Source organism: Podarcis erhardii, assembly GCF_964252035.2.
Source record: "Podarcis erhardii genome assembly, chromosome: 8".
Classification (NCBI taxonomy): Eukaryota; Metazoa; Chordata; class Lepidosauria; order Squamata; family Lacertidae; genus Podarcis; species Podarcis erhardii.
In genome coordinates, this window is record NC_138499.1 from 58,226,463 (window position 1) to 58,251,463 (window position 25,001).

General features: G+C 38.9%; 1 protein-coding gene across 6 annotated transcripts in view; it reads left to right on the plus strand.

Annotated features, from left to right (window-relative positions):
* ATP9B (ATPase phospholipid transporting 9B (putative)) overlaps nucleotides 1-25,001 on the plus strand; it is a 121,716-nt gene that overhangs the window by 34,656 nt on the left and 62,059 nt on the right. For all 6 annotated transcript variants that reach the window (XM_081873359.1, XM_081873360.1, XM_081873361.1 and 3 more), the window contains 4 exons: nucleotides 12,285-12,379; nucleotides 19,014-19,094; nucleotides 24,010-24,085; nucleotides 24,562-24,638. In XM_081873359.1, the coding sequence (XP_081729485.1) occupies nucleotides 12,285-12,379; nucleotides 19,014-19,094; nucleotides 24,010-24,085; nucleotides 24,562-24,638 (329 nt within the window). The remainder of the gene's footprint in view (nucleotides 1-12,284; nucleotides 12,380-19,013; nucleotides 19,095-24,009; nucleotides 24,086-24,561; nucleotides 24,639-25,001) is intronic.

Genomic DNA, 25,001 nt, shown 5'->3' on the forward strand with positions numbered 1-25,001 from the left:
CATCATTATTTTATTTATTTTTATTTAACCAAGATTTAGACCCTGCTTAATTGACAAAAATCTCTATGAAGTTTGCACAAAGTGCAATAAGATACTCATTTAAAATACAGATCAAATCAAACCTTAAAACATTTTGACATAAAAGTTATCAAAATATGACTAAAATCAGCAATTTTTAAATGTTAAAATTGCATTGCCTAAACATATATTTTTTTTAAGCAGGCGTCATCAAAACCGACAAACTGGTTAATTTTGGTATAATTAAAAGTGATTCTACAAAAATTAAAAAGAATAAAAAATTATGGTAGAATTTAGTAGAATTCAAAGTGGAAGCTGAAGCTTGCATACTTCCTCCTCACCATGACTGCGCTGGAGGAGGAGGTGGTGAGTGTGTTCCTGTGTTTATTCACTTAACAGGTAGCTGTATGATATTGTTCACCTGTGGATTGTGGTGCTGGGGGGTGGGGGTTGTTATGGACCAACATAACTACTTTTGCTTTTTATATATTCTGGGTAGTTAGTTAAGTCTTCTTAGATATGCCTTCTCAAATTAACGGCAGTGCTGAATTTATATTACTGGCTATGCCTCCAATGTTTTGTAGAAATTACAGAATTATGTTAAATACTGTAGCAGGTAACCTGAAAGAAGAGCTGTTACATTTCATTAAAACTGTTACTTAGTTGTTTTGTGCATTTATACATTATAATTAATTACAGATAAGTGTTTTGTGGCTTTTTGCACAAGGATGTTTGACACTTTGAACCTCTGAAATTGCACAGAAAATGTGGTATCACTTTGGAATTCAGCTGTTCAACTCAGGTGTCACCTCCTATCTCTTTCTAAGCACTGCTACAGAATAATAAGGCTGTAATAGTTGTGGCACGTGTTCTGGAAATATCTATTATGTTTAGAAACCATACATTTTAAAACCTACCTGTCTTGAAACGAAAGAAAGTTTGGGAAATGTATTGCTACAGAGAATGACAAATGACTATAGTGAAGTTTTGCACATACGGCCAAATAAACTTTTATCTTCAGGGCATGAGTGACTGCCAACAATCTGTCCAAACTACTTTAATCTGTTCCCGTATCTCAGCTCCTATTCCAGTTTTAACATTTGATTTAACTCAGGCTAGCAATGTTTTGACACCTATCTCAAGCCACTGAATAATATCGCTTTTATGTGTTCCACCTATTTTATACATAAACTCAAGTGGAATAATAGCATTAATACAAAGTATACTAATAGTATACTTAATATGCTAATACTTAAAGAGCTGATGTAGTGTAGTGGCCAAGACTGAGCTGAAAAGGAAAAACAATCCTTGGTTTAAAGCTTGCCCCTGTTATGAATTGCAAGGTGGTATTAGGCAAGTTAATTTTTATCAGGCTCAGCCCTTCAGCTGCAATATGGGGGTGTCTTTCACCCACATTCTAGTGATGTTGCAAGATTTACACAAGAATAAGGGCCAGAATGCCGAGGTGTGCATTTTTTTTGACTGCTGCTGGCACTTTATTAGGTATTTACTGGACCTGAGGGCCCTTGACCTTTTTTTGCGGGGGGCGAGGGGCAGGGGTGGGGAGGGGTATTTTGGCAATGCAGGGACTTCCACTGTTAAGGCGGAACTGAACTCTGTGTAGAACATCACACCTTCCACTTAAATACCAACCTATATATACAATGGTTTGAATGCTGAAACACTATACAGTGGTGCCCTGCAAGACGAACGCCTCGCAAGACGGAAAACCCGCTAGACGAAAGGGTTTTCCGTTTTGGAGGCGCTTCGCAAAACGAATTTCCCTATGGGCTTGCTTCGCAAGACGAAATGTCTTGCGAGTTCCTGCGGGTTCCCCCCCCCCCTTTTCCTAAGCCACTAAGCTGCTTAACAGCTGATCCGCTAAAAGCCGCTAAATCGCTAATAGCGCTAATCCGCTAAGCTGTCAATCGGCTTGCTTCGCAAGACGAAAAAACCGCTATACGAAGAGCCTCACGGAACGGATTAATTTCGTCTTGCGAGGCACCACTGTATCTATTATTTATTAAATTTATATTCAGCCCTTCCGCCCAAAGAAGCCCAGGGTGTCAGTGCTAAATGAATGCTGTGTATTACTTAATAAGTATGGGTGAAATACAGCTAAATCATTTTGTTAGTACAATGAGTTCAACTTGCATAATGGAACTTTCCCCCCTCTCTTCTGCTTGCACATCCCCTAAATTTGTTCCGGAGGGGTTCCCCCAACCCCCGGAGCAGATTCGGAAAGGGCACAGAGAGAGGAGGGGAAAGTCGGAATCCAGTGATGTCCATTTGTGAACAGAACAGACTTCCATTAATACAATACGGCTGCCTCCTCTTCTTCCCTTGAGAGGCCTCCAAATTGCTCGAGACGGTTCAATCTTTGCTTTTACTCACATATTACATGTCTTTAAAGTGGAGTTTTGTTTAGTGCTTTGTTAAGGCAAATTATTACTGGTAGCGGTGGTCTAAGAATCATTAAAGTTGTTAATGTACTTTATATGTACTTTACCGCCCAGTTTCAAATCTTCCATACCTGGGTAAGGTAATTGAGAGAGCGGTTGCTGAACAGCTTGGTAGGTTTCTGGAGGAAACATCGGCATTAGATCCATTTCAGTCCGGTTTCCGTCCTGGTTTTGGGACGGAGACAGCTCTGGTTGCCCTAACAGATGATCTCCGTAGACAACTGAATCGAGGCGGGTCAGGACTGCTGATCCTTTTAGATTTGTCAGCATCCTTTGACATGGTTGATCATGATCTTCTGGACCACTGCCTCGCAGACGTGGGGATACAGGGCATAGCCTATAACTGGTTGTGCTCTTTTATCTCTGGTCGGGGACAGAGGGGGCACTAGGGAGGGAAATGTCGTCGCGCCACTCCTTGGTGTGTGGAGTGCTGCAGGGCGCAATTCTCTCCCCGATGCTTTTTAACATCTTTATGCGCCCCCTTGCCCAGATTATCCGGAGCTTTGGGCTGGGCTGTCACCAATATGCTGATGACACTCAGCTCTATCTGCTGATGGATGGCCACACCGACTTGGCCCCGAACACACTGACCAGATGCTTGGAAGCTGTGGCTGGATGGTTTCGTGGGAGCCGATTGAAACTAAATCCTTCGAAGACAGAGGTCCTATGGCTAGGTCGGGATGGCATGGGGATGAAGGACCAACTCCCTTCTCTTGCAGGGGCCCATTTAGTGCCATTGCCTTCCGTTAAGAGTTTGGGTGTAATCCTTGACGCCTCCCTTTCCATGGAGGCGCAAGTTACAGCAACAGCCAAGGCAACATTTTTCCACCTTCACCGCATCAAGCAGTTGGTCCCTTACCTTTCCCGCCCCGACCTGGCCACAGTGATCCATGCGACGGTCATCTCCAGGCTTGACTACTGTAATTCGCTCTACGCAGGGCTGCCCTTGAAGCTGTCCCAGAAACTCCAGCGGGTACAGAATGCTGCAGCGAGGCTCCTCACGGGGTCTCTGCCATGGGAGCATATTCACCCAGTGCTTTTCAAGCTGCACTGGCTCCGGGTGGAGTACAGGGTCAGATTTAAGGTGCTGCTTTTGACCTTTAAAGCCCTTCACGGCCTAGGACCCTCGTACCTATGGGACCGCCTCTCCTGGTATGCCCCACGGAGAGCCTCAAGGTCCATAAATAACAACACCCTAGTGGTCCCAGGCCCTAAGGAAGTTGGATTGGCTTCAACCAGAGCCAGGGCCTTTTCAACTCTGGCTCCGGCCTGGTGGAACGCTCTGCCTCATGAGACCAGGGCCCTGCAGGATCTGATTTCTTTCCGCAGGGCCTGTAAGACAGAGTTGTTCTGCCTGGCCTTTGGCTTGGAGCCAATTTGATTCCCTCCCTCCCTCCCTCCCTCTCTTTCTTTTTTCTTTTCCTTCTCCTCCTGCGATGAGGCTACATTTTAATATTTTAATGTTCCATTAATTTAATGTTGTATTTTATTTCTTAAGTTGTAATCATTCATCTTGTTTTTATTATTGCTTGTAAGCCACTCTGAGCCCGGCCATGGCTGGGGAGGGCGGGGTATAAATAAAAAATTATTATTATTATTATTATTATTATTATTATTATTATTCAGGTGAATGTATGTGCTGCACATGAGTGCTAAGAATCAACTCATCTCAGTAGTAAAGTAGGTTTGTATGAACTAAAGGAATCATGTGGGCATACACCTGGTTTAAGAGCCTCACATAAAGCAGTTATTAATATAGTGTTGGCCATCACAAAATTATCTGGGGACTATACAGGGAGAGTCATTGGTCTGTGGTATACTGCACATTGTGCACACAAAGGTTTCTAGGTTTGGGCTGCAGCATCACCAGGTAACAATATGTCAAGTATTGCCTCTAGAGATCATGTGGCAGTAGTGGTCACAGAGATAAAAACAGTTACAAACCATTTTGAGGGTAGGAAAGTAAATAAAATGGCGGGTTAAATCTAGACTGAAAGAATAATAGAGGCCAGATATTCTGAAATACTGTTGGCAACAGTTAGTGAGATTTACAGTACAATCCTAAAATTTACTCAGTTAAATCTCACAGAGTTCAGTGGTACTTACTTCCTAGTAAGTACACTTAGGATTTCAGCTTTCATGTAACAAGAATGCATATATTTCCCATTTCTTATGTATTTATTTACTTAGTTCTACACACAAAAACCATATTAGTGGCAGCGGCCAGATATTCTGAAATGATGTTGCCCAATATCTTCCTTCTTGGTGTAGGTTATCAAGCTCCTCCAGTCTGCTGTATTAGCGTCCATTCCTTCCTGCCCTCTTGCCATTCATAACTGCTGACTCACCTTCTCTACAAGGGCTATTTCCCATACTTGGTTATAAATTTATTTTAGTGTAAGTCCTTGGAAATCTTCCAGTGCCAAGCTATCCAAGTCCATGCTGCCACCAAGAGGAGGGATAGCTCAGATCGTAGAGCACAAGACTCTTAATTTCAGGGTTGTGGGTTTAAGCCCCACATTGGATGAAAGATTCCTACTTTGCAGGGGGTTGGACTAGATGACCCTCATGGTGCCTTCCAATTCTGATTAGTTCCAGTATATAAATTTAAACTAGTTAGTATTATGTACTTGTACTTGTACTTGTACTAGTATTATGTCTATCACAATTGTCCTGTTTTCAGTGATTCTCAAAAATGGGATATAATTTCAAAATGAATTCGTTGCTTGCGCAGGATGATTTTGCTTGCTTTAACCCTTTTGATTTTTTAAATGTTTCAAGAAAAGGAAGGTTTGGGATGTGCTTCTTCTTCTAAAGAGGATATAAATTGTATAATTAGAATTTAAGAACGTGGGCAGCTGCTTTAAATATCTCCTTTTCTCTGGATGGTGCTCAGTGAATGCAAAATAATTCTGTAATGTATTTAATAAAATAAAAATTCCTAAAACGTACAGAGTCAATATAAGACCCCTAAAATATATGCAGCGTGATCAAGCTTGGATTAAAAGCATCTGTGTGCTTGTCAATAAGGAATTGTGATGAGTTCAGGGGTATCATATTGACTGTGTATTAATACATGGTATCCTATTGGACCATAAGCTGATTGTTTAGAATGTAAATGATTCTGTTGATGGATCCAGTGACTGATGGCTTAAATTCCAATTAATCAATTGCTTCATCAGTTTCTTAATTCAGATCAAATATCTCCTGAGTGAACATAGTTCTTTCAGTGGTATTAGGAAAAATTAATGCTTTAGAACTAATTTTCATCAATCTCTTATAAATGTCAATATGTTTTTCCCTGTGTCCCAAGTGTGACAACATTATGGCATAAATATTTGTCATATATTACAGTTCCTTTTTCCGTAAGCTATCAAGGCTGAACTTTTCTTCTGAATATAGTAAATGAAGCTCTGTACCCCCAACATGTCAACTCAGTGGTGCTCTTCAGCTTGTCAGCTGCTTAAAATGTTCCTGCAATATAGTGATATAAATGATTTAAAATAAACTTTTGTTCTGTGTAGACATAAAACCCCGGGCTCTTAGTTTCTGACTCATAGCAAGCAGGTTGCTAATATTACAACACTTTATGACAGCTTCACATGCCTTGTTTCTCAATAACCCATCAATTAATTCTTCAGCACTTGACACAGACTCTTCATTGTGACACTTATACCAGTTGATCTTAATTTGATTGCCATTAAAACCACCCTTTCCTGACAAGTCTTGTCAATTATACAAAATAAAATCAAGTATTCATAAGAAGTCTGTAACAGGATATAGGCAAGAAGATTTAATAATTCAGTTTTGGTGAGGCTTAACTGGCATTAGTTGTAGCTAATGTTCTCATTTGTGAAAAATTTATCAGACACAACACTTGAGAGAGAATACAGACAGAATAGCTTCTATTTATACAGCCTTAGCTGCACGGTGGCAAAAAGGAGAACATGTTAGCATAATCTCATTCTTTAAAAAAAAAGTAAATCAAATCTTACTCAGTTGCATCATGTTGAAAATTTGAGGCTTTCTGAATAATTGATTTAAAGCATCATGGTTATAGCTTTAATACAAAGAGAAAATGAGAGCATAATTTTACCCTAGGTACATAATTTTACCTTAGGTACAACACAAGACAAAACAACTATTTATCTAGTTTAGGGTTGCCCCCCTCTATTTTAATTGAAGTTTTACATATATATTCAGCTCTTTTTGTGTTTATTTGCAGCTAGTTTGTAATATTGCAAAATTATTAATTGAAGTTTTCCAAAATATTCAGCTTTTGTCTCAGCAAATCATTTATTCTTATTAATATTTAACAGTGTATCCTATCTGTGAGTTCTTAATAAAAATAATGCTTGCAACTTTCTGTTTTTCATAAGATGTTCTTTATTTCTTATACATCCTGCCTTGAGCATTAATTCCCGAGTCAAATGATTTACCCAGCTAATACTAAATAATTCTATATTTAGCAAAAACTGGATGGTCAGTCCTGCTTTAAGATAAAAATTCTGAAAGTGGAATGGGCTGGTATCTCCTAAGGATTTGACTTTTATTTTCTTAATATGACAAGGCTAGTGTAGAAATATCATCTGAAAGACTACTCCAGGGAAAGCATAAAATATGCAAATATGGAAAAGACTCCTTCAACTTGAAGGGTGACCAGCATATACCTTGAATCCCACTTTGGGAGAAATTCGCCTTGTATAGGATCAGCTCAAGTCTCATCCATAATTTCTTTTGACAGGATTAAAATCCCAGCCCTTGTAGACCTCCCAGTCATGGCAAGATTGGCCAGAGGGAAGGGGCAGAGCATTATGCTACCTATCTCTACATCCACAAGCATTTTTTGACAGACACATTTTTGACAAAACAAAATAAAAAAATTCCTTCCAGTAGCACCTTAAAGACCAACTAAGTTAGTTCTTGGTATGAGCTTTCGTGTGCATGCACACTTCTTCAGATACACTGAAACAGAAGTCACCAGACCCTTCTATATAGTGAGAAGGTGGGGAGGGGTATTACTCAGAAGGGTGGTGGGATTGGGTGATTGGCAGATAGCTGTGATGAGCCTGTTGACGACTCTTAACGACTGCAATAGGTCTTGCAGGAAAAAGCAAGGGGTGAGAAGGTGAAAAATGGCTTTGTCACCCCTTGCCAATCACCTAATCCCACCACCCTTCTGAGTAATACCCCTCCCCACCTTCTCACTATATAGAAGGGTCTGGTGACTTCTGTTTCAGTGTATCTGAAGAAGTGTGCATGCACACGAAAGCTCATACCAAGAACTAACTTAGTTGGTCTTTAAGGTGCTACTGGAAGGAATTTTTTTTATTTTGTTTTGACTATGGCAGACCAACACGGCTACCTATCTGTAACATTTTTGACAGAAATTTCTGCTGTTTGTGGAGGTGGCTTCCTATTTACACCCTCTTTTCTCCATTCTTCCATTTTCTTCCCTCAATATCTTTTTGCTGCTTTGTAGCCCTGTTTATAACTCATTTTTCTGGGTTGAGTGGCAGACTTGAATTCTTCCTGTAAAAGGTAAAGGTAAAGGACCCCTGGACGGTTAAGTCCAGCCAAAGGCGACTATGGGGTTGTGGTGCACATCTGGCTTCAGGCCGAGGGAGCCATCATGACTAAACTGCTACTGGCGCATAAAGGACCGTGATGGAAATCAGAGCACATGGAAACACCATTTACCTTCCTGCTGCAGTAGTACCTATTTATTTACTTGCACTGGTGTGCTTTGGAACTGCTAGGTTCGCAGAAGCTGGGACAGAGCAATGGGAGCTCACCTTGTCGTGCAGATTTGAACTGCCAACCTTCCAATCAGCAAGCCCAAGAGGCTCAGGGTTTAAACCACAGTGCCATCTGTTCTCCTTATTCCTCCTGTAGTTCACACACTGGGGGGGATATCAGATGGAAGTAAACTAAGCTGCTTGGCTAGCTAGCTGCACCATGTCTCTGACTGTAGGCTAGGGTGAAGTGGAGGAATGAAAATGCACTGACACAGACTACCTACCTGCTTTTGATCAGCATGGGCAGATCAGCTGACCACTGGAAATCTTGGCAGGTTCATTTTGCAATGTCTTATTAACATGGGTCTTTGATCTATTAAACTTTGTAAAGGGGAAGCAGCAATGAGAGGCTGTCATGTAACTCTTGACTTTCTCTTGTAAATTCATGCATGTTTTAGTAGACAGGCTACTGATGAACTTATTTGCAAAGCCTGTGCATAATACTGGAGGATGAGAGATCAGATTGGTATTGGTAGCAGTGGTCTAGTGAGTGGACTGGGAGCACGCAATGATTATGCAACGTTATTAAGTGTGTGCAGATAACATCAGTGCTTAGATAAACAGAAGTCCCATGTAAACCTCTCTGAGCTTTGAAAAGTAGAATGATTGACTGTACTAATGACAAATATAGTGGTCTCTGATGTGTTAGAGAACCCCAGATAGTCCTGAGTGACTGAGGGGTTTGACTGATTGGGTTCAGAAGATGGTTAATTCTTATTTGGATGAGGGGTGGTGCCTGTTTTTGAAGTGTATTCTGTTTTGTTTTTGTTTTTATTGTGTTATATTTTGTTTTGACCCACCCCAAGATCAAGTGTAATGAGGAGTGGAATATAAGTCTTTAAAAATAGATAGAACTGAGTGTCATCTGCATACTGATGACAAAGGACTCCCATAATACCATTTCTCCCAAGCAAAACCCAGATAAGCAGCTCAGAGGGATGCCATAGTTGATGATATCAAAAGAAATCAATACTAGACAACAATTAATGCTAGAGTCTTAATATCTTCCAATTTTCACCAATTATGCAACATTTAAGCGGGACATCTAGAGATGTACAGTCAAAAAAATATTGGTTTGGAACTTCAATTCCCCCCCCCCCCAATCTAGTTTATTTCTGTATTGGATCCTTTATGTTAAAAATCAAACTAAAAATTAATCCCTTGTAGTCATAGAAAAAAGTTTGAAAGTATGGTTCCAATAAGGTGATGAGATTAGAAACAAGGAAATAAGTATAAATATAAATAAATACAATTATTTTCACCTCTCATTTCTAAAGTTTAAGAAATTGTTTATTTGTCATAGCTGTGGATGAGTGCAGTTTCAGTTTGGCAAGCGGTATGCAAACTATGACCTGGTTCGCATATAACACTATCAAACCATGCCTTAGCAAGAACAAGCAAACATGAGTTCTCAAAGGGAAGATATTTGCTCTTTCTCTTTGCCTGCCTGCCTGTGCTTCTGTGAGCTAAGCCATGGTTTGTTTTAGCGTTACATCTGAATCCAGGCTTGTTGTTTTGTTTTGTTTAGCTCCAGGCAAATCATGAGATGTAGTCAAGGTTTGTTCTATGGCTTACAGCTCATGGTTTCTTAAACCATGAGCCCAGGTTCAAATGTAACCATGGCTTGGCTTCTAGCAATGTGAATACAGCAGAACTGCAGGAGGGACAAAATGACCATGAGCTTCTTTTTCCCAGGAACCTGCATATTTGCTCCTTCATGCCAAGCCATTGTTTGGCTTAACATCATGTGTGAACTCAGCCTATGTAAATTATTAATAAAGTATTCAAATTAACTGCAGTTAGTTATTTCTTATGTGTTCTTTGCTGTTGCCTGTTTAATTTTTATCCTTTTGAACTTTATTATCCAAACTTAAGAATTAGTATGTCTTGGTACATTGAAAAGTCTTGCCAATAGTGCTAAAGAATTATTTCAAAATGCCTGGATAGGAGGACGTTTTATTGTTTAGGTTTTGCTGTAGTGATCACTATTGAAAGCTGACTTGGCACAAAGCAGTCTCTTTTTCTGGATAAAAGGGAAACGGACTATGAGATAAGTTATTGATGAAATTAACTGCTGAAGTGGAGAGGAAATGCAGCTGGCCAATACATGTCATAGTGTGAGCTCTATTAAATGAATATATGTGCAGTCAACCATTCACAGGAGCCACACTGGTCTTGAACTGCATTGATCTATAGTATAATTCTAAATGAAATTGATGGATGAGAGCAGCCATTGACAGGAAGGGTAAAGAGAACCATGAAATGTCTTGTATAGGGAAAGTATGATGGAAAATAGACTGTTGATTAGAGTGTACTATAGGAGTGTGGCATTCTCACGTTGTCTTATGCTTATTTACAGTGTTTTCAATTTCAATAGCTATGTCTGAAAAATGCTTACTATATTTTCCAGAAGTAGTTAATTATTTTGTACAGACCTTGGCCCATCTTTTAGGACATGTGTAGTTTTCAGCTGTGAACCAAAGTTTTGTATAGCATTGTTTGAAATTTAGTACTTTATGAAAGTGTCTTTTTTTTAAAAAAAAGTTATATTTCTTACATGTTTTATAAAATAGTGTAGACATTGGGCATCTGTAAGTTCTTCTGAGAGAGTATTGTGTGAAAATTCCACCTTTAGGTTAGTTATAATTTCAGGTGCCTTCAGTCTTAAATTGCTGGTTTAGTTAGATTTTACTTGCATCAGGGACTTTTGAGTATGGCACCAAAAATGTATTGATTTAATCTCGTTCTTGAACACACCATTCTTAATTCCATCATTCCCCATTATTTCTGAGAAACTGACACTTGAATCAGGCTACAAGTGAGCATTTACTTGGCAATGTAAAATGATTCAAGCCACATAAGGGAAGATGGATTTTTGCCAGTGCACATTTTGGGCAGCAATTTTTCAAGATGAAACTAGAGTTGACTACTAGGATTATTACACAATAGATTTGTGTTTTTGATATAGTCTGTTTCTTGTAGCAGGATTGACCAGCTGGTAGCCCACTGGATCTAGCCTGTGGCTGCCAGTGGCTCAACCAATTGCGCAAGCACACAGAGTCAGTTTGTGCTGGTCATCCCTAGTTCATTTAATATATAGCTAGTACATAAAGAATGAAAATTTTCCCCTTAAGTTTTTTTTGCTGGTTGGCCCTTATATTGGAAAACTGATTTTCTAGAAAAACCTTGGCTGATACATTCTCTACTAAGTTAAACAGGAGTCCACAAATGGGTTCACCAGGAGTGAGTCTATGTATTAACAAAAGCACAAAGTGAGAGATGAGTGTGTTTGTCTTTGACCTTACCATGGGCTTCAGAGTGCTCAGGCTTCAAAGAGATTCTTCTGCTTCAGAGTGTTTCAAAAGCCCAGTGCGAATGCAAGCACCACAAGCTCTGAAAAAAAGGCAGTAAGCTCATGCCTATAGTGCCACTGGAGTGTGAAAGCAGTGACTTCAAGAAGTAGACTTCTGAAGGCAGTAGCTTCTCTATCACACTGCTCTTCAACTGGTGGGTTGTGATGTGATCTGAGGTGGGTCATAGCAGGAGCACTATCACCAAACAAATATATGGCAAAAGATTAAGAAATGGGTGCCTAAATGCATGTTTGGGTTTCAAGTGGGTCCTGGGTCTGAAAGGGTTGAAGATGCGTGGTCTAGCACAACTGCAGGGACAACACGTTGCCCCTCTCTCTTGAGTTGAAGGAAGAGCAGGGGAAGCCATATAGTTTTGCTGGCTACCAAGGCAAGTCAGATGTGAGAATCCTAAAATGTTAATTTTGTGAAGTTTAAAAAGGTTCAGGAAACTCAAGAAAAACTTTGCATACACATGCCTTTGGCTCTTGCACTGTGTCTATAGGAATCTTCCTGTTTGTTTCGCTGTGCCCTACTAGAATTAAGAACATTGTTGTAAGACATTTCAAAAGCAACGCTTCCATAGTTTATGTCCATTTCCATTTTAATGGGATCTAAAACATCTGTCATGTTTTTGTTTCTTTTGCATTTTTAAGGTTCATGTTTTATCCGAACTGATCAGCTAGATGGTGAAACAGACTGGAAACTAAAAGTTGCTGTTAGTTGCACACAGAGATTGCCAGCTTTAGGGGTAAGCATTGTAGTTATACATTTCACTTATTTCACTGTGCCTTATGCAGATACATGTTATGAAGAAGTTGTGTTTAAAATTTCCAGATCAAAAAATTGTATGTGCATAACACTGACTTTCCGTAAACAGTAAGTATATATAAAATCAGAAGACACTAAAGTTGGAGTAGCAGCATTTACTGGAGACCCACTAATTATATTCTCTGTTACTGTATGGCTGCGTAATTAAATTTAAAGTGGTGCTTAAGGAAATATGACAAGAATTATTGTTTTAATATTGTCAGTGTATTAAACATGCTTACAGTATTTATTGAAAGGTGGTCTTTCAAAGAGAAAATGTAGAATTGGTATATACAAGCTGTTGTTTTCTAATGGTTTGCTTACTTGTATTGTTTTGTTTTTATAAATAGTGGCTGTTCATAATTATGGTTGTAAGGCACCTCAAGCATGGAATGAGTAGAATATAAATATTTTAATTTCAAACTGTACAAGTTGTTACATGTTATCCTAGGGATATCTGATTTGTTTCTCAGGCAGCATCCCTGCCATGCTTCATAGCTGAATGATTTTGAAATTGGAAGAAATTTCAAAAGCAGTTCTTAAGGTGAAATGAGGAATGAGTTCAAAGGGAAAAACCTAAAATCCCGCTAGACATGTGCAAGCCTAAGACAACAATTTGGATTTTAGCGACAGTGTGTGTTGGTCCTGAAATACAGAGTATGTACCATAAAGCTGGAAACATCTGGCTAAATGAAAGTAGGGACTTCAGTGGCTATTTCCAATTAGTTGTGACATTAACAGAAAATAACTTAGAGCATTCTTATTTACCTTCTGTAACCTGACAGCTATAGTCAGCCAGGTGTGCCTTCAAACAAGATAAACTAAGGTCTGCTCTATTAACCTGTGTGATGAAATCCACAGTTGAAATTAACAAATTAGATTAAGGCTGAAATTATAAGCACACTCACTAAGAAGTAAATTACATTGAAAACAGTGAGACTCCATTTTGAATAAAATATGCATCAGTTTGTGCTGAAAATATAGTTTTTATTTTTTTTTAAGTGTGATGTATTTGCTACTTTGAGTTTCTGCTTTTTATTTAGTGTGAAAGAATAGTATTGCCGCTTAACCCAGTAAATAGTAAATGCATTTCTGAGGTTTATTTCTGAAATAAAACCAATAATGTGCAGCTATAGTGATGCTGCTATTTGTTTGAAACTCATATTTGTTTGAAATATATGCAGTAGCTTGAATCCAAAGGATTTTTGTTCTTTGGAATATCTACCCTTTCTGGAGTTACTGCTATTGTAGAAACTATGGGAGCCATGTTTACAGCATTCATTTGGTAGGGTCACTTTACATAATCAGGTATATGTGAGTACAGCCATGCTGCAAATACAAGAGCTGCAAATACCTCGGAGACAATTTGTCACGGGAATCACCAAAATTTGTTAAATGACCTTAGAGGGTAATTTGTGTGGGAGAATGGAATAATGGCAGAAAGTGAACCTCCCTCTCTCTGTTTTGCACATCACATTGTGTCTGTGACTGAGAGAGATGCTGCAGTCCTGAACAGCATCTATGGTACCAAATAACTGAGTCAGGAGAAGGGCAGCTGAGTTGATTTTCTTAAAACAAAGATACTTAAAAGCTCTCAAATTGTGTATTTTTAACTAAATCCTATTATATGAAATATTTCAAAATCCTTGCAGTTTATAGTTGCCACCAAAGTTCATGTGAGTCATATATATTTATTAATGTATAACCCCCCAGTGCTCATGCACACACACAAATTGTGATTGTATGATTCCCTGGTTAGCATGTAAGCAAATGAATTGCATTTTGCTGAGGATGGGCTGATTCAGTTTTACAGTAATTCTTGAATGCCACCTGCTGGGCTGCTTCTAAAATGGCTGAGGAGATGCTTCATGTTTTCACCTCTGCTACAGTCACACTCGCTGCAGTCATTGCAGCTTTGCCTGTTTAAGATCTAATCCTACTGCCACTGTCTCCTGCTGTCCACAGAACATAAAATATTCAGGCATTAGAGAAATCAGTAATTCTGTAAAAGTTTTTGCAAGGCATTTTTTAATCTTTCACCCTCTATGTAGGATTGATGAGAGACAGTAGCAGTTGCTGCCTACTGTCTCCACTGAAATAGCAAGCAAAAGTATAGATGTCCGAGAGCTTTTTCAAGTACACATGTCCTCCTATATACAAGATAAATCTTATTTAATTCTGTGCTTCAACAACTCCAGTGACCTAGTCCTTAGGGAAGCACTTGACTAACCAATTCCAAATGCTTACTCATGATTTTGAGAACAGAGAGTGCCCCCACCCCTTAATGGAGAAGGGATCAAAATTAGGAAGTGGGTTTTCCAAGTCAGAAAGCTTAACTTTCAGGAAATGTTTAACCCTCAGCAACAGGGTTTAATTTGGACTCAGGTACATTCTTAATGCCACTAACAAGGATTCAGCCCTGACCTCTGGGATAACATATGAGGTTACTAATATAGAGGTCATAAATCTTGTAAAAGTCAAGCTTTCGTTGAATAAATGGGTTAAACAAGACTAGTTCTAAGTAGTCATGAGTCACGTAAAAAAAAAAAAAGGATACAGCTACATGCGCCCTAAAAGTATTGGGAAATTGCACTCCTTTTAATATTAAAAGTAGTAGTTAAAGGAAAAGAAACAGAGCATGCATAGATGTAGACTAAGCAATATAGTCATGTAGTTAACATACAGTGTCCATAACTGTCACTCATTTTGATTTCTGTAGTTATCCGATGTAAAGGATTGTATCTTGTGTTGTCATGGGCTGTCAGTTCCATCATCAATGTAGGACTGTAACCTTATCCACAGTGACACCCAGAATAAATAAACCGGTAAACCTTTAGAGCTTTCTTAAAGAACAGATGACACCACCAAAGATGATCAGTACAGATTTTGTTGTCTTCCAAAACCACTTAATGTGATCAGAGAATTAAAATTTCAACAAGTCATTTAATGATGGCTGAGCTGTAAGAACTGTAACACCCAGGTTAGGTTTCTTGGTTTCATAGTCATATGTGGGATAGTGTCTTTCTGCACTGTGCATATTCTGGGATATTCTTCTCTGGCTTAAATGATCACGGAAATTTATTAGCAGCAATGAGGTCACTGTAATTTTCAATAAATGGTGACTTGCTGATTTATATCAAAAGATCCATACAGCAGTAAACAATACCATTTACATTTAATTAGTTTTATTGAACCAGAGGCAATTTTATTTGTAATGAACTGCAAGTTATGATTAAGGATGTATTTTAATGATCTTTAAGTAAGGTGAACAAATGTTGCCCTTGACCTAATAGAGGAGGTTTTTCTACATTATTGATAACTCTAGAGTGATTTCTAAATTATTATTGTGAACTGTAGAGGAAAACATTGTCATTATTGTGCCATCATTTAGTTCTTTCATGACTTATGCAAACAATTAGATGCATCCTTACAAAATGCTTCCCTGTAAGTTAGACGGAGATGTTCAGCTAAACAACCTCTCTCTAATAATTGTTTAAATCTTATATTTCCATGATACAATGTGTTGTAAGTCCCCTTACTTTTAACTTACATTTGGAAATTCAAATGGTCTTAATTTTCTCTTGTCTAAAAACATGTGACAGTGTATGAGAATCAGTAAGTTTAGAAACATTATTGTTTTAGTTTTAGTTTAAAAATAAATTGCATGGTGGCAGAGGTATAGAATCAACAATAAACAATTACTCTCTCATTGGATTATTTAAAATACAGTCTGTACTAATTTTGAAGTTTGTCATGGAGGCTTTGGGCATATCATTTTTTCATGATATATAACTATCTCTTTCCTTTCTTTTGAGACAATTTAGATCTGATGGCTATGCTATTTCAAGGAAAATGGCAAATGTTAAAGTGATCTAGTTTGTTCACAGCTTAACCATTTCTGCAAAGCATGAGAGTATGTAAAGTAAAAAAACTTTCGTGCTTGGCTCACTTCATTAATAGTTTTTATTGTATTACAAGTATGTGTGTGGTATTAGTTTTCTGCTGTACTGAGACTCTTATTTTTCTGTGCACAATAAAGCACATAATAGCCTGGATTATCTAAATTGTAGGTGATAACAGATTGAGAAGAACTGAATGATGAAGATATAGGACACCACATGTGTATTAGTTTCATATGAATTATTTCTCAAGAGGCTGATGAAAACTAACTTAGAAGAACAAAAATGCACTGAATGGAAGTTTGTGTGAAAGCTTACAATAAATGGTTGATGATTTAGCATAAAAACGGATGATTTGTAATGGAAGATGTTGAAATCTGATTTGCTCTCTTAAAATATGAATAAAATATATGAGCAAGCATAAATAATTCAGCAGAATGTGAAGAAGAAGCTATGGTTAGAGTTGCATTCTTTTAAAACTAAATGGAAACATCCTGATAAATTTACTTGTTGATTATGTTAGGAACTTTTGCTTGCTTTACTTTAAAAATGTATATAGAGAACCATATTTAATAGTCATAATCACCTTTAATCTAACAGTTATGCCTGATAGAAAATACGTGTGCTTACCTGTGCTTAGTTTTTACTGCTGATACTTTTCAAATATCCACATGTACACCTGATCCAAACATCCCTGAGCATAGCTATGCTTTTTCAACTCACACAGCTAAAAGGATGATGGGGAGGCAGGAACTGTCTGCACTTGAGGCCGCCCAACTACGAAAGGAGTGTTTGCATGCTCACAAACACAACATAAGGCTATGCACCTTACATTTCAATTGTTGCTCTTTGGATCAGCACTCTTTTTTATTATGAAGATTAATCATGTGCAGTGGGGACTTCTATGCATTGAAACTGGTTCCTATGTTAAAATTACTACTTGCCTGGACAAAAGGATGCAGTCAGTGGCCATTTACTGTGGTGGACATACAGCCACTTGGAAAGTGAAACATTCTCCATATTGTTTGCTTATGCAATGAGGAGAAATTTGAATACATCCTTTTAAATATAAATTTATTAGTTTTTCAACAAAGTGAATACAAAATTCCCCCATACATATACTCCTTGCCCATTGCTCCCCGTGAAACAAAGTGTTACAGGAAAACATGCCAGAGTTGTAGTTGTGATTCCAGTGGGTGCCATTGTATGTGATGTTACTTGAATACATTAATCTGAGTAGATTGGTTTCTGGGTTTTAAAAAAAAAGGGGGGGTATTTGGCAATAATATGCTAGACAGTAATGCTGTCTATACTGATATACAAATTCACAACAGCATCTCCCACAAATAATTATAACATAAAAGTTCATAATATAAGAGCTACTGTTCCTGAGATACACACCCCAGTGTAGAAATGTTCAAGATGCCTAGATGACACTGAGGATATATAACTGAATAACCACAGAAATTACAAAGGTGGATAAGATCACCATATGGACAGGGAAAATTCCATAGACAACATATGCACCAAGGGAAACCATGAAGTGAGAAACTACTGTGAGCCAGTGGAATCTGAGTCTCATTTTGTAAACATTTTGTATATGGGTACAAGTATGTATTATTATTTTACTCTATATTGTACAGGTATTCAAAACATATGCCTGCATAAATTGCTGCTTTCCTCTATAAAACAGTGACTTCCAAGTATTTTGAAGAGGAAAAATATGCATATTGTATCTCTAGTGGCATTATATTTCTTGTACTTGAGTTTAGAAAGCAGAAGCAAGCTAGACTATGTATATTCATCAGTTAGTATCTCCAGATTGTCATTTACCTTTTGATCTCCATCTGTGAAAAGAAAAATGTTTGAAAGTTTTATAGGGATTAAGGTCTAGGCATGTGCTGTTAAACACTTTTTAATATACCTTTATCTGTGAGCAATTAATTAAGTATTGGTTTTAGCCCAAGAAAAAATAAATGCCCAACAAATAATCATTTCCCTGTGCATAATCTCAAGTAATGTCTAGTACACAGAGAGGGAAATTTTGTGCTATAAATTGTAATGTTGTGGTATGCTGCTTCTGCGCATGTACAGTGAGATGGAGAGGGAAGAGAGCAACAGGGCAGTACTGATCCCTATAAGATACCTATGGGGAAGAATATTGAATTGTCTCTGTCCAACTGATATGATTCTCTTTAAGCCAGTGAATACATCCATTAGCAGAAGTGGGATTCTCTGTCCGCAGTGCTGGAATCTCCTCTGAAGGCTTGAGGGACCCTTTGTTGTAGTCTCCCCTTTCCACTGACATATGCCTCTTCAAAAGCCCTTCCATCTCCTGAGAGACACCATTAGATATAACCAATTACATACATAATTTTATTTGTATGCCGCCTTTCCACAGTTCAAACCATGCTCAAGGTGGCTTACAGCATGGAAAAAATACATAGCTACAACATAACAAATGTAGTCATAAACTACATTAAACATCAAAAAATACAAAGACATACTGAATAATTTGCACATAAATCACAACAAAATCTAAAATAAATATACAAAAAAACCAACAACTCTCCAACATCCGTAATAATACCCAAGTCCCAATTAACTAATTAGCCTTATTGCTGAAGGTATTAGTGGCATTTTGATACATGGATATTTCAAAATTATCTGTTCTAGGATCTTTTTTCAATCAATGCATATGTTTATGCTCAGAAGCCACAAATGGATATTCACAGCTTTGAAGGTACCTTTACACGGGTAAGCAATAATTATTACTATATCACTTTGTCCCAAGTATGTAATATATTAAAAGAAAATGATACTTAATGCAAGTTAGCTCTGAAATTCTTGAACTGTATTTTACTAAGTGTTTTCAAGAAAGAGAATGACCAGTTAAGGTGCTATTCCACACTTCTCAGAAGGCATTTATCAACCATAGAGATGAGGATTATGCAATGTACCACCTAGAAATCAATACAGAGTGACATTTGCAAGTCCAGAGTTGTTTAGAACTTTGTATGTAAGCAAAAAGATCTTAAAATTGGCTTGGTGACTAATAGGCAGTCTGCTAAGGTGGCTAATAGGCACTGCTAAGATATCTTCCCCTTCATGGATCACTGCCTTGGCATGGCGAAGGGGCTTGAATAACTCAGAGAAGCTATGAGCTATGCCGTGCAGGACCACCCAAGATGGACAGGTCATAGTGGAGAGTTTTGACCAAACGTGATCCACCTGGAGCAGGAACCGGCAAGCCACTTCAGTATCCTTGCCAAGAAAACTACATGGACAAAGGCAACAGGCATATAAAAGTTATGACTCTGGAAGATGGGCCCCTCAGGTCGGAAGGCGTTCAACATGCTACTGAGGAAGAGCGGAGGACAAGTACAAGTAGATTCAGAGCTGATGAAGCCAAAGCCGAAAGGACACTCAGTTGCGGATATGCCTGGAAGCGAAAGGAAAGTCCAATGCTGTAAAGAAAAATATTGCATAGGAACCTGGAATGTAAGAACCATGAACCTTGGTAAGTTGGATGTGGTCAAAAATGAGATGGCAAGAATAAATATTGACATCCTGGGCATCAGTGAACTAAAATGGTTGGGAATGGGTGAATTCAGTTTGGATGACCATCATATCTACTACTGTGGGCAAGAATCCCGTAAAAGAAATGGAGTGGCCCTCATAGTCAGCAAAAGAGTGGCGAAAGCTGTACTGGGATGCAATCTCAAAAATGATAGAATGATCTCGATACGAATCCAAGGCAGACCTTTAAACATCACAGTAATCCAAGTTTATGCACCAACCACTGGTGCTGAAGAAACTGAAATTGACCAATTCTATGAAGACTTACAACACCTTATAGAAATGACACCAAAGAAGGATGTTCTTCTCATTATAGGGGATTGGAATGCTAAAGTAGGGAGTCAAGAGATAAAAGGAACAACTGGCAAGTTTGGCCTTGGAATTCAAAACGAAGCAGGGCAAAGGCTAATAGAATTCTGCCAAGAGAACAAGCTGGTCATCACAAACACTCTTTTCCAACAACACAAGAGACGACTCTACACATGGACATCACCAGATGGGCAGCATCAAAATCAGATTGATTATATTCTCTGCAGCCAAAGATGGAGAAGCTCTATACAGTCAGCAAAAACAAGACCTGGAGGGGACTGTGGCTCAGATCATCAGCTTCTTATAGCAAAATTCAAGCTTAAACTGAAGAAAGTAGGAAAAACCACTGGGCCGGTAAGATACAATCTAAGTCAAATCCCTTATGAATACACAGTGGAAGTGAGGAACAGGTTTAAGGATTTAGATTTGGTGGACAGAGTGCCTGAAGAACTATGGATGGAGGCTCGTAACATTATACAGGAGGCAGCAACTAAAACCATCCCAATGAAAAGGAAATGCAAGAAAGCAAAGTGGCTGTCCAACGAGGCCTTACAAATAGCGGGGGAGAGAAGGCAAGCAAAATGCGAGGGAGATAGTGAAAGATATAGGAAATTGAATGCAGATTTCCAAAAAATGGCAAGGAGAGACAAGAAGGTACTTCTTGCATTGCTTCTTAAACGAGCAATGCAAAGAAATAGAGGAAAACAATAGAATGGGAAAAACCAGAGATCTGTTCAAGAAAATTGGAGATATGAAAGGAACATTTCGTACAAAGACTACCATAATAAAAGACAAAAGTGGAAAGGACCTAACAGAAGCAGAAGACATCAAGAAGAGGTGGCAAGAATACACAGAGGAATTATACCAGAAAGAAATGGATGTCTCATATACCCCAGGTAGTGTGGTTGCTGACCTTGAGCCAGACATCCTGGAAAGTGAAGTCAATTGGGCCTTAGAAAGCACTGCTAATAACAAGGCCAGTAGAAGTGATGATATTCCAGCTGAACTATTTAAAATTTTAAACGATGATGCTGTCAAGGTGCTACACTCAATATGCCAGCAAATTTGGAAAACTCAGCAGTGGCCAGAGGATTGGAGAAGATCAGTCTACATCCCTATCCCAAAGAAGGGCAGTGCCAAAGAATGCTCCAACTACCGCACAATTGCACTCATTTCACACGCTAGTAAGGTTATGCTTAAAATTCTACAAGGCAGGCTTAAGCAGTATGTGGACTGAGAACTCCCAGAAGTGCAAGCTGGATTTCGAAGGGGCAGAGGAACCAGAGACCAAATTGCAAACATGCGCTGGATTATGGAGAAAGCTAGAGAGTTCCAGAAAGACATCTACTTCTGCTTCATTGAGTATGCAAAAGCCTTTGACTGTGTCGACCACAGCAAAATATGGCAAGTTCTTAAAGAAATGGGAGTGCCTGATCACCTCATCTATCTCCTGAGAAATCTCTATGTAGGACAAGAAGCTACAGTTAGAACTGGATATGGAACAACTGATTGGTTCAAAATTGGGAAAGGAGTACGGCAAGGCTGTATACTGTCTCCCTGGTTATTTAACTTATATGCAGAATTCATCATGCGAAAGGCTGGGCTGGATGAATCCCAAGCCGGAATTAAGATCGCCGGAAGAAATATCAACAACCTCAGATATGCGGATGACACAACCTTGATGGCAGAAAGTGAGGAGGAATTAAATAACCTTTTAATGAGGGTGAAAGAGGAGAGCGCAAAATATGGTCTGAAACTCAACATCAAAAAAACGAAAATCATGCCACTGGTCCCATCACCTCCTGGCAAATAGAAAGGGAAGAAATGGGGGCAGTGAGAGATTTTACTTTCTTGGGCTCCATGATCACTGCAGATGGTGACAGCAGTCACGAAAGTAAAAGACGCCTGCTCCTTGGGAGAAAGGCGATGGCAAACCTAGACAGCATCCTAAAAAGCAGAGACATCACCTTGCCAACAAAGGTCCGTATAGTCAAAGCCATGGTTTTCCCAGTAGTGATGTATGGAAGTGAGAGCTGGACCATCAAGAAGGCTGATCGCCAAAGAATTGATGCTTTTGAATTATGGTGCTGGAGGAGGCTCTTGAGAGTCCCTTGGACTGCAAGAAGATCAAACCTATCCATTCTTAAGGAAATCAGCCCTGAGTGCTCACTGGAAGGGCAGATCATGAAGCTGAGGCTCCAATACTTTGGCCACTTCATGAGAAGAGAAGACTCCCTGGAAAAGACCCTGATGTTGGGAAAGATGGAGGGCACAAGGAGAAGGGGACGACAGAGGACAAGATGGCTGGATGGTGTTCTCGAAGCTACAAACATGAACCTGACCAAACTGCGGGAGGCGGTGGAAGACAGGAGTGCCTGGCGTGCTCTGGTCCATAGGGTCACGAAGAGTCGGACACGACTAAACGACTAAACAACAAGAAGATATCTTAGCAGTGATGTGATATGGATCCAGTGAAAAAAACCAGTCATCACCACTCATCACAGCATTTTCCAAATTCGGGTCTAAACATGAGTTCACAGTGGCCAAGCTATTTCTGTCCAGGAAAGGGAACAATTACTGAATTTATATCCTGCCCTTCCTACCAAAGGACCCCAGGGCAGGAAGCTGACATACCATCCAAAGCTGCTGATAGGCACCCTTTACTGCAGAAGTCCTCCATTGACAAAGATGGCTCCAAAAGCACTCCTAAACATCCTCAAGGGGCGCGGGTGGCACTGTGGCCTAAACCACTGACCCTTTTGGGCTTGCTGATCGGAAGGTCAGCAGTTTGAATCCGTGCAACAGGGTGAAGCTCCCGTTGCTCTGTCCCAGCTTTTGCCAGCCTGGTAGTTCGAAAGCATGCCAGTGCAAGTAGATAAATAGGTGCTGTGGTGGGAAGGTAAACACAGTTTCTGTGCGTTCTGGCACTCGTCACAGTTCTCCATGAGCCAGAAGCGGTTTAGTCATGCAGGTCACACGACCCGGGAAGCTGTCTGTGGACAAACGCTGGCTTCCTCGGCCTGAAGCGAGATGAGCGCCGCACCCCATAGTCGCCTTTGACTGGACTTAACTGTCTAGGGTTCCTTTACCTTTACTTTACCCTATACTGCTGACTAATGTCCCATTACCTCTGTGTCATTCTGGGACTTTGGCCCAAGTGTGCACGGGCGCTGTTGCTCCAGACTCTATTTTGAGTTTTTCGCAAGGCATACATGTATTGGTTTAGTGTATTTGCTGAGCAGAGTTGCAGGTACTGGGACAGGTAATCTATGGGTGGAGATGAGAGAAGACTGAAGGAGGAGCTTTTTGTTGAGCATTATTCCCATTGCTCTCTGCCCTCCATGCAAGTGGTGGGGTTTTCTGCCACCATGGGCCCCTTTTTAGTAAGGGGGGTATATAATGATTTATTTAAACCCCTCCCTGCCAACACATGTGGTGGTTTAGATTGCTCAGTCCATCCCAATGAAATTCACTTGATTCACATCAGTGAGACCAAATTCTTTTAAGTTAATCACTTAAATCAATTAAATTCTAGATGCAATATTTAATTCTAAACAATTTTGTATATTTTGAAAAAAAAATTATTAAAATTTTCTCACAATTTTATCTGACATTTATTACCATATAAAAATCCTAATGATCTTTAAATGCTAGTCCATTATGAATGTGTGTGTATACAATATTGCTAGAGGCAATATTTCCCCATACATGCATGTATGTATGATTATACAGTATTTTTGAAAAATAGTTTTACAAGTTGGCTTTGTTTTTTTGTTTTTAACAGGAAGACAGTGACCCAACAGTTCATGAAAGCCTAAGCATAGAAAATACATTATGGGCAAGCACAGTTGTTGCCTCAGGTAAACAATGCATGCTTTATTGATATGGAGAGAGAGTGGGAAAGACAACGGAAAAGCAGGGGAAAATAGGCATTTAGACTTTATGCTATGTCACATATGAAATTATGTGTGTGGTGACCTGGAATGTGATGCACGTGTAAGTGGGGTGGACACTGTATAGCCTAGTGGAGAGTTCAAAAATTCTTACCTGAAGTTACTCCATACTATTAACTACTCTCAAATAGCCATTACGTTAGATATACAAGGGTTCTCAAATGACCAGACAGGGGTGGGGAGAGAGTTTACATAGGCAGATAAAATATGTGAATGAGCCCACAATATTTTATTGTAGTAGTTTTCTGCATCAACAATACTAAGAGGAAAGTTTGTATTTTTATGATAGCTGCATGAATAATTAAACTACAATTTTTTAACATTTTATTTCCCAAATGATAAAGTTTTCCTATAAACAGTTTTCTTTGTTTTATTTATTGCAGGAACAGTAATTGGTGTTGTTATTTATACCGGAAAAGAGACTCGGAGTGTAATGAACACCTCCAATCCAAAGAATAAGGTAGGCTGGTTTGATTAGAAAGAGTGCTGGACTAAATGCCTTTAAAATTCTGAACACCTTTACCTTTCTTATGTATTTGTTTTTCATGCTAAAGAGAGGATTAAATTCATATATTATGATTCTCCACCAATTCAGCCAGTACAACTGATTACTTGTCCTAAATTTTGCTTATTGTATTTATTTCTATTGAAAATGGTTTCCCACCTGTGCTTTACAGTACTGTACTAGATTAGCTTTTTCAGCAATGGAACATGCTTCCATTTCATAATTTTGGTGTTTCATTGGTCAGTTTTTAAATTACTTCTTGTTACTCATAATTATTTTGGGCAGTGCATAAAGGTGGCATGCTTAAAACCTGGGGAA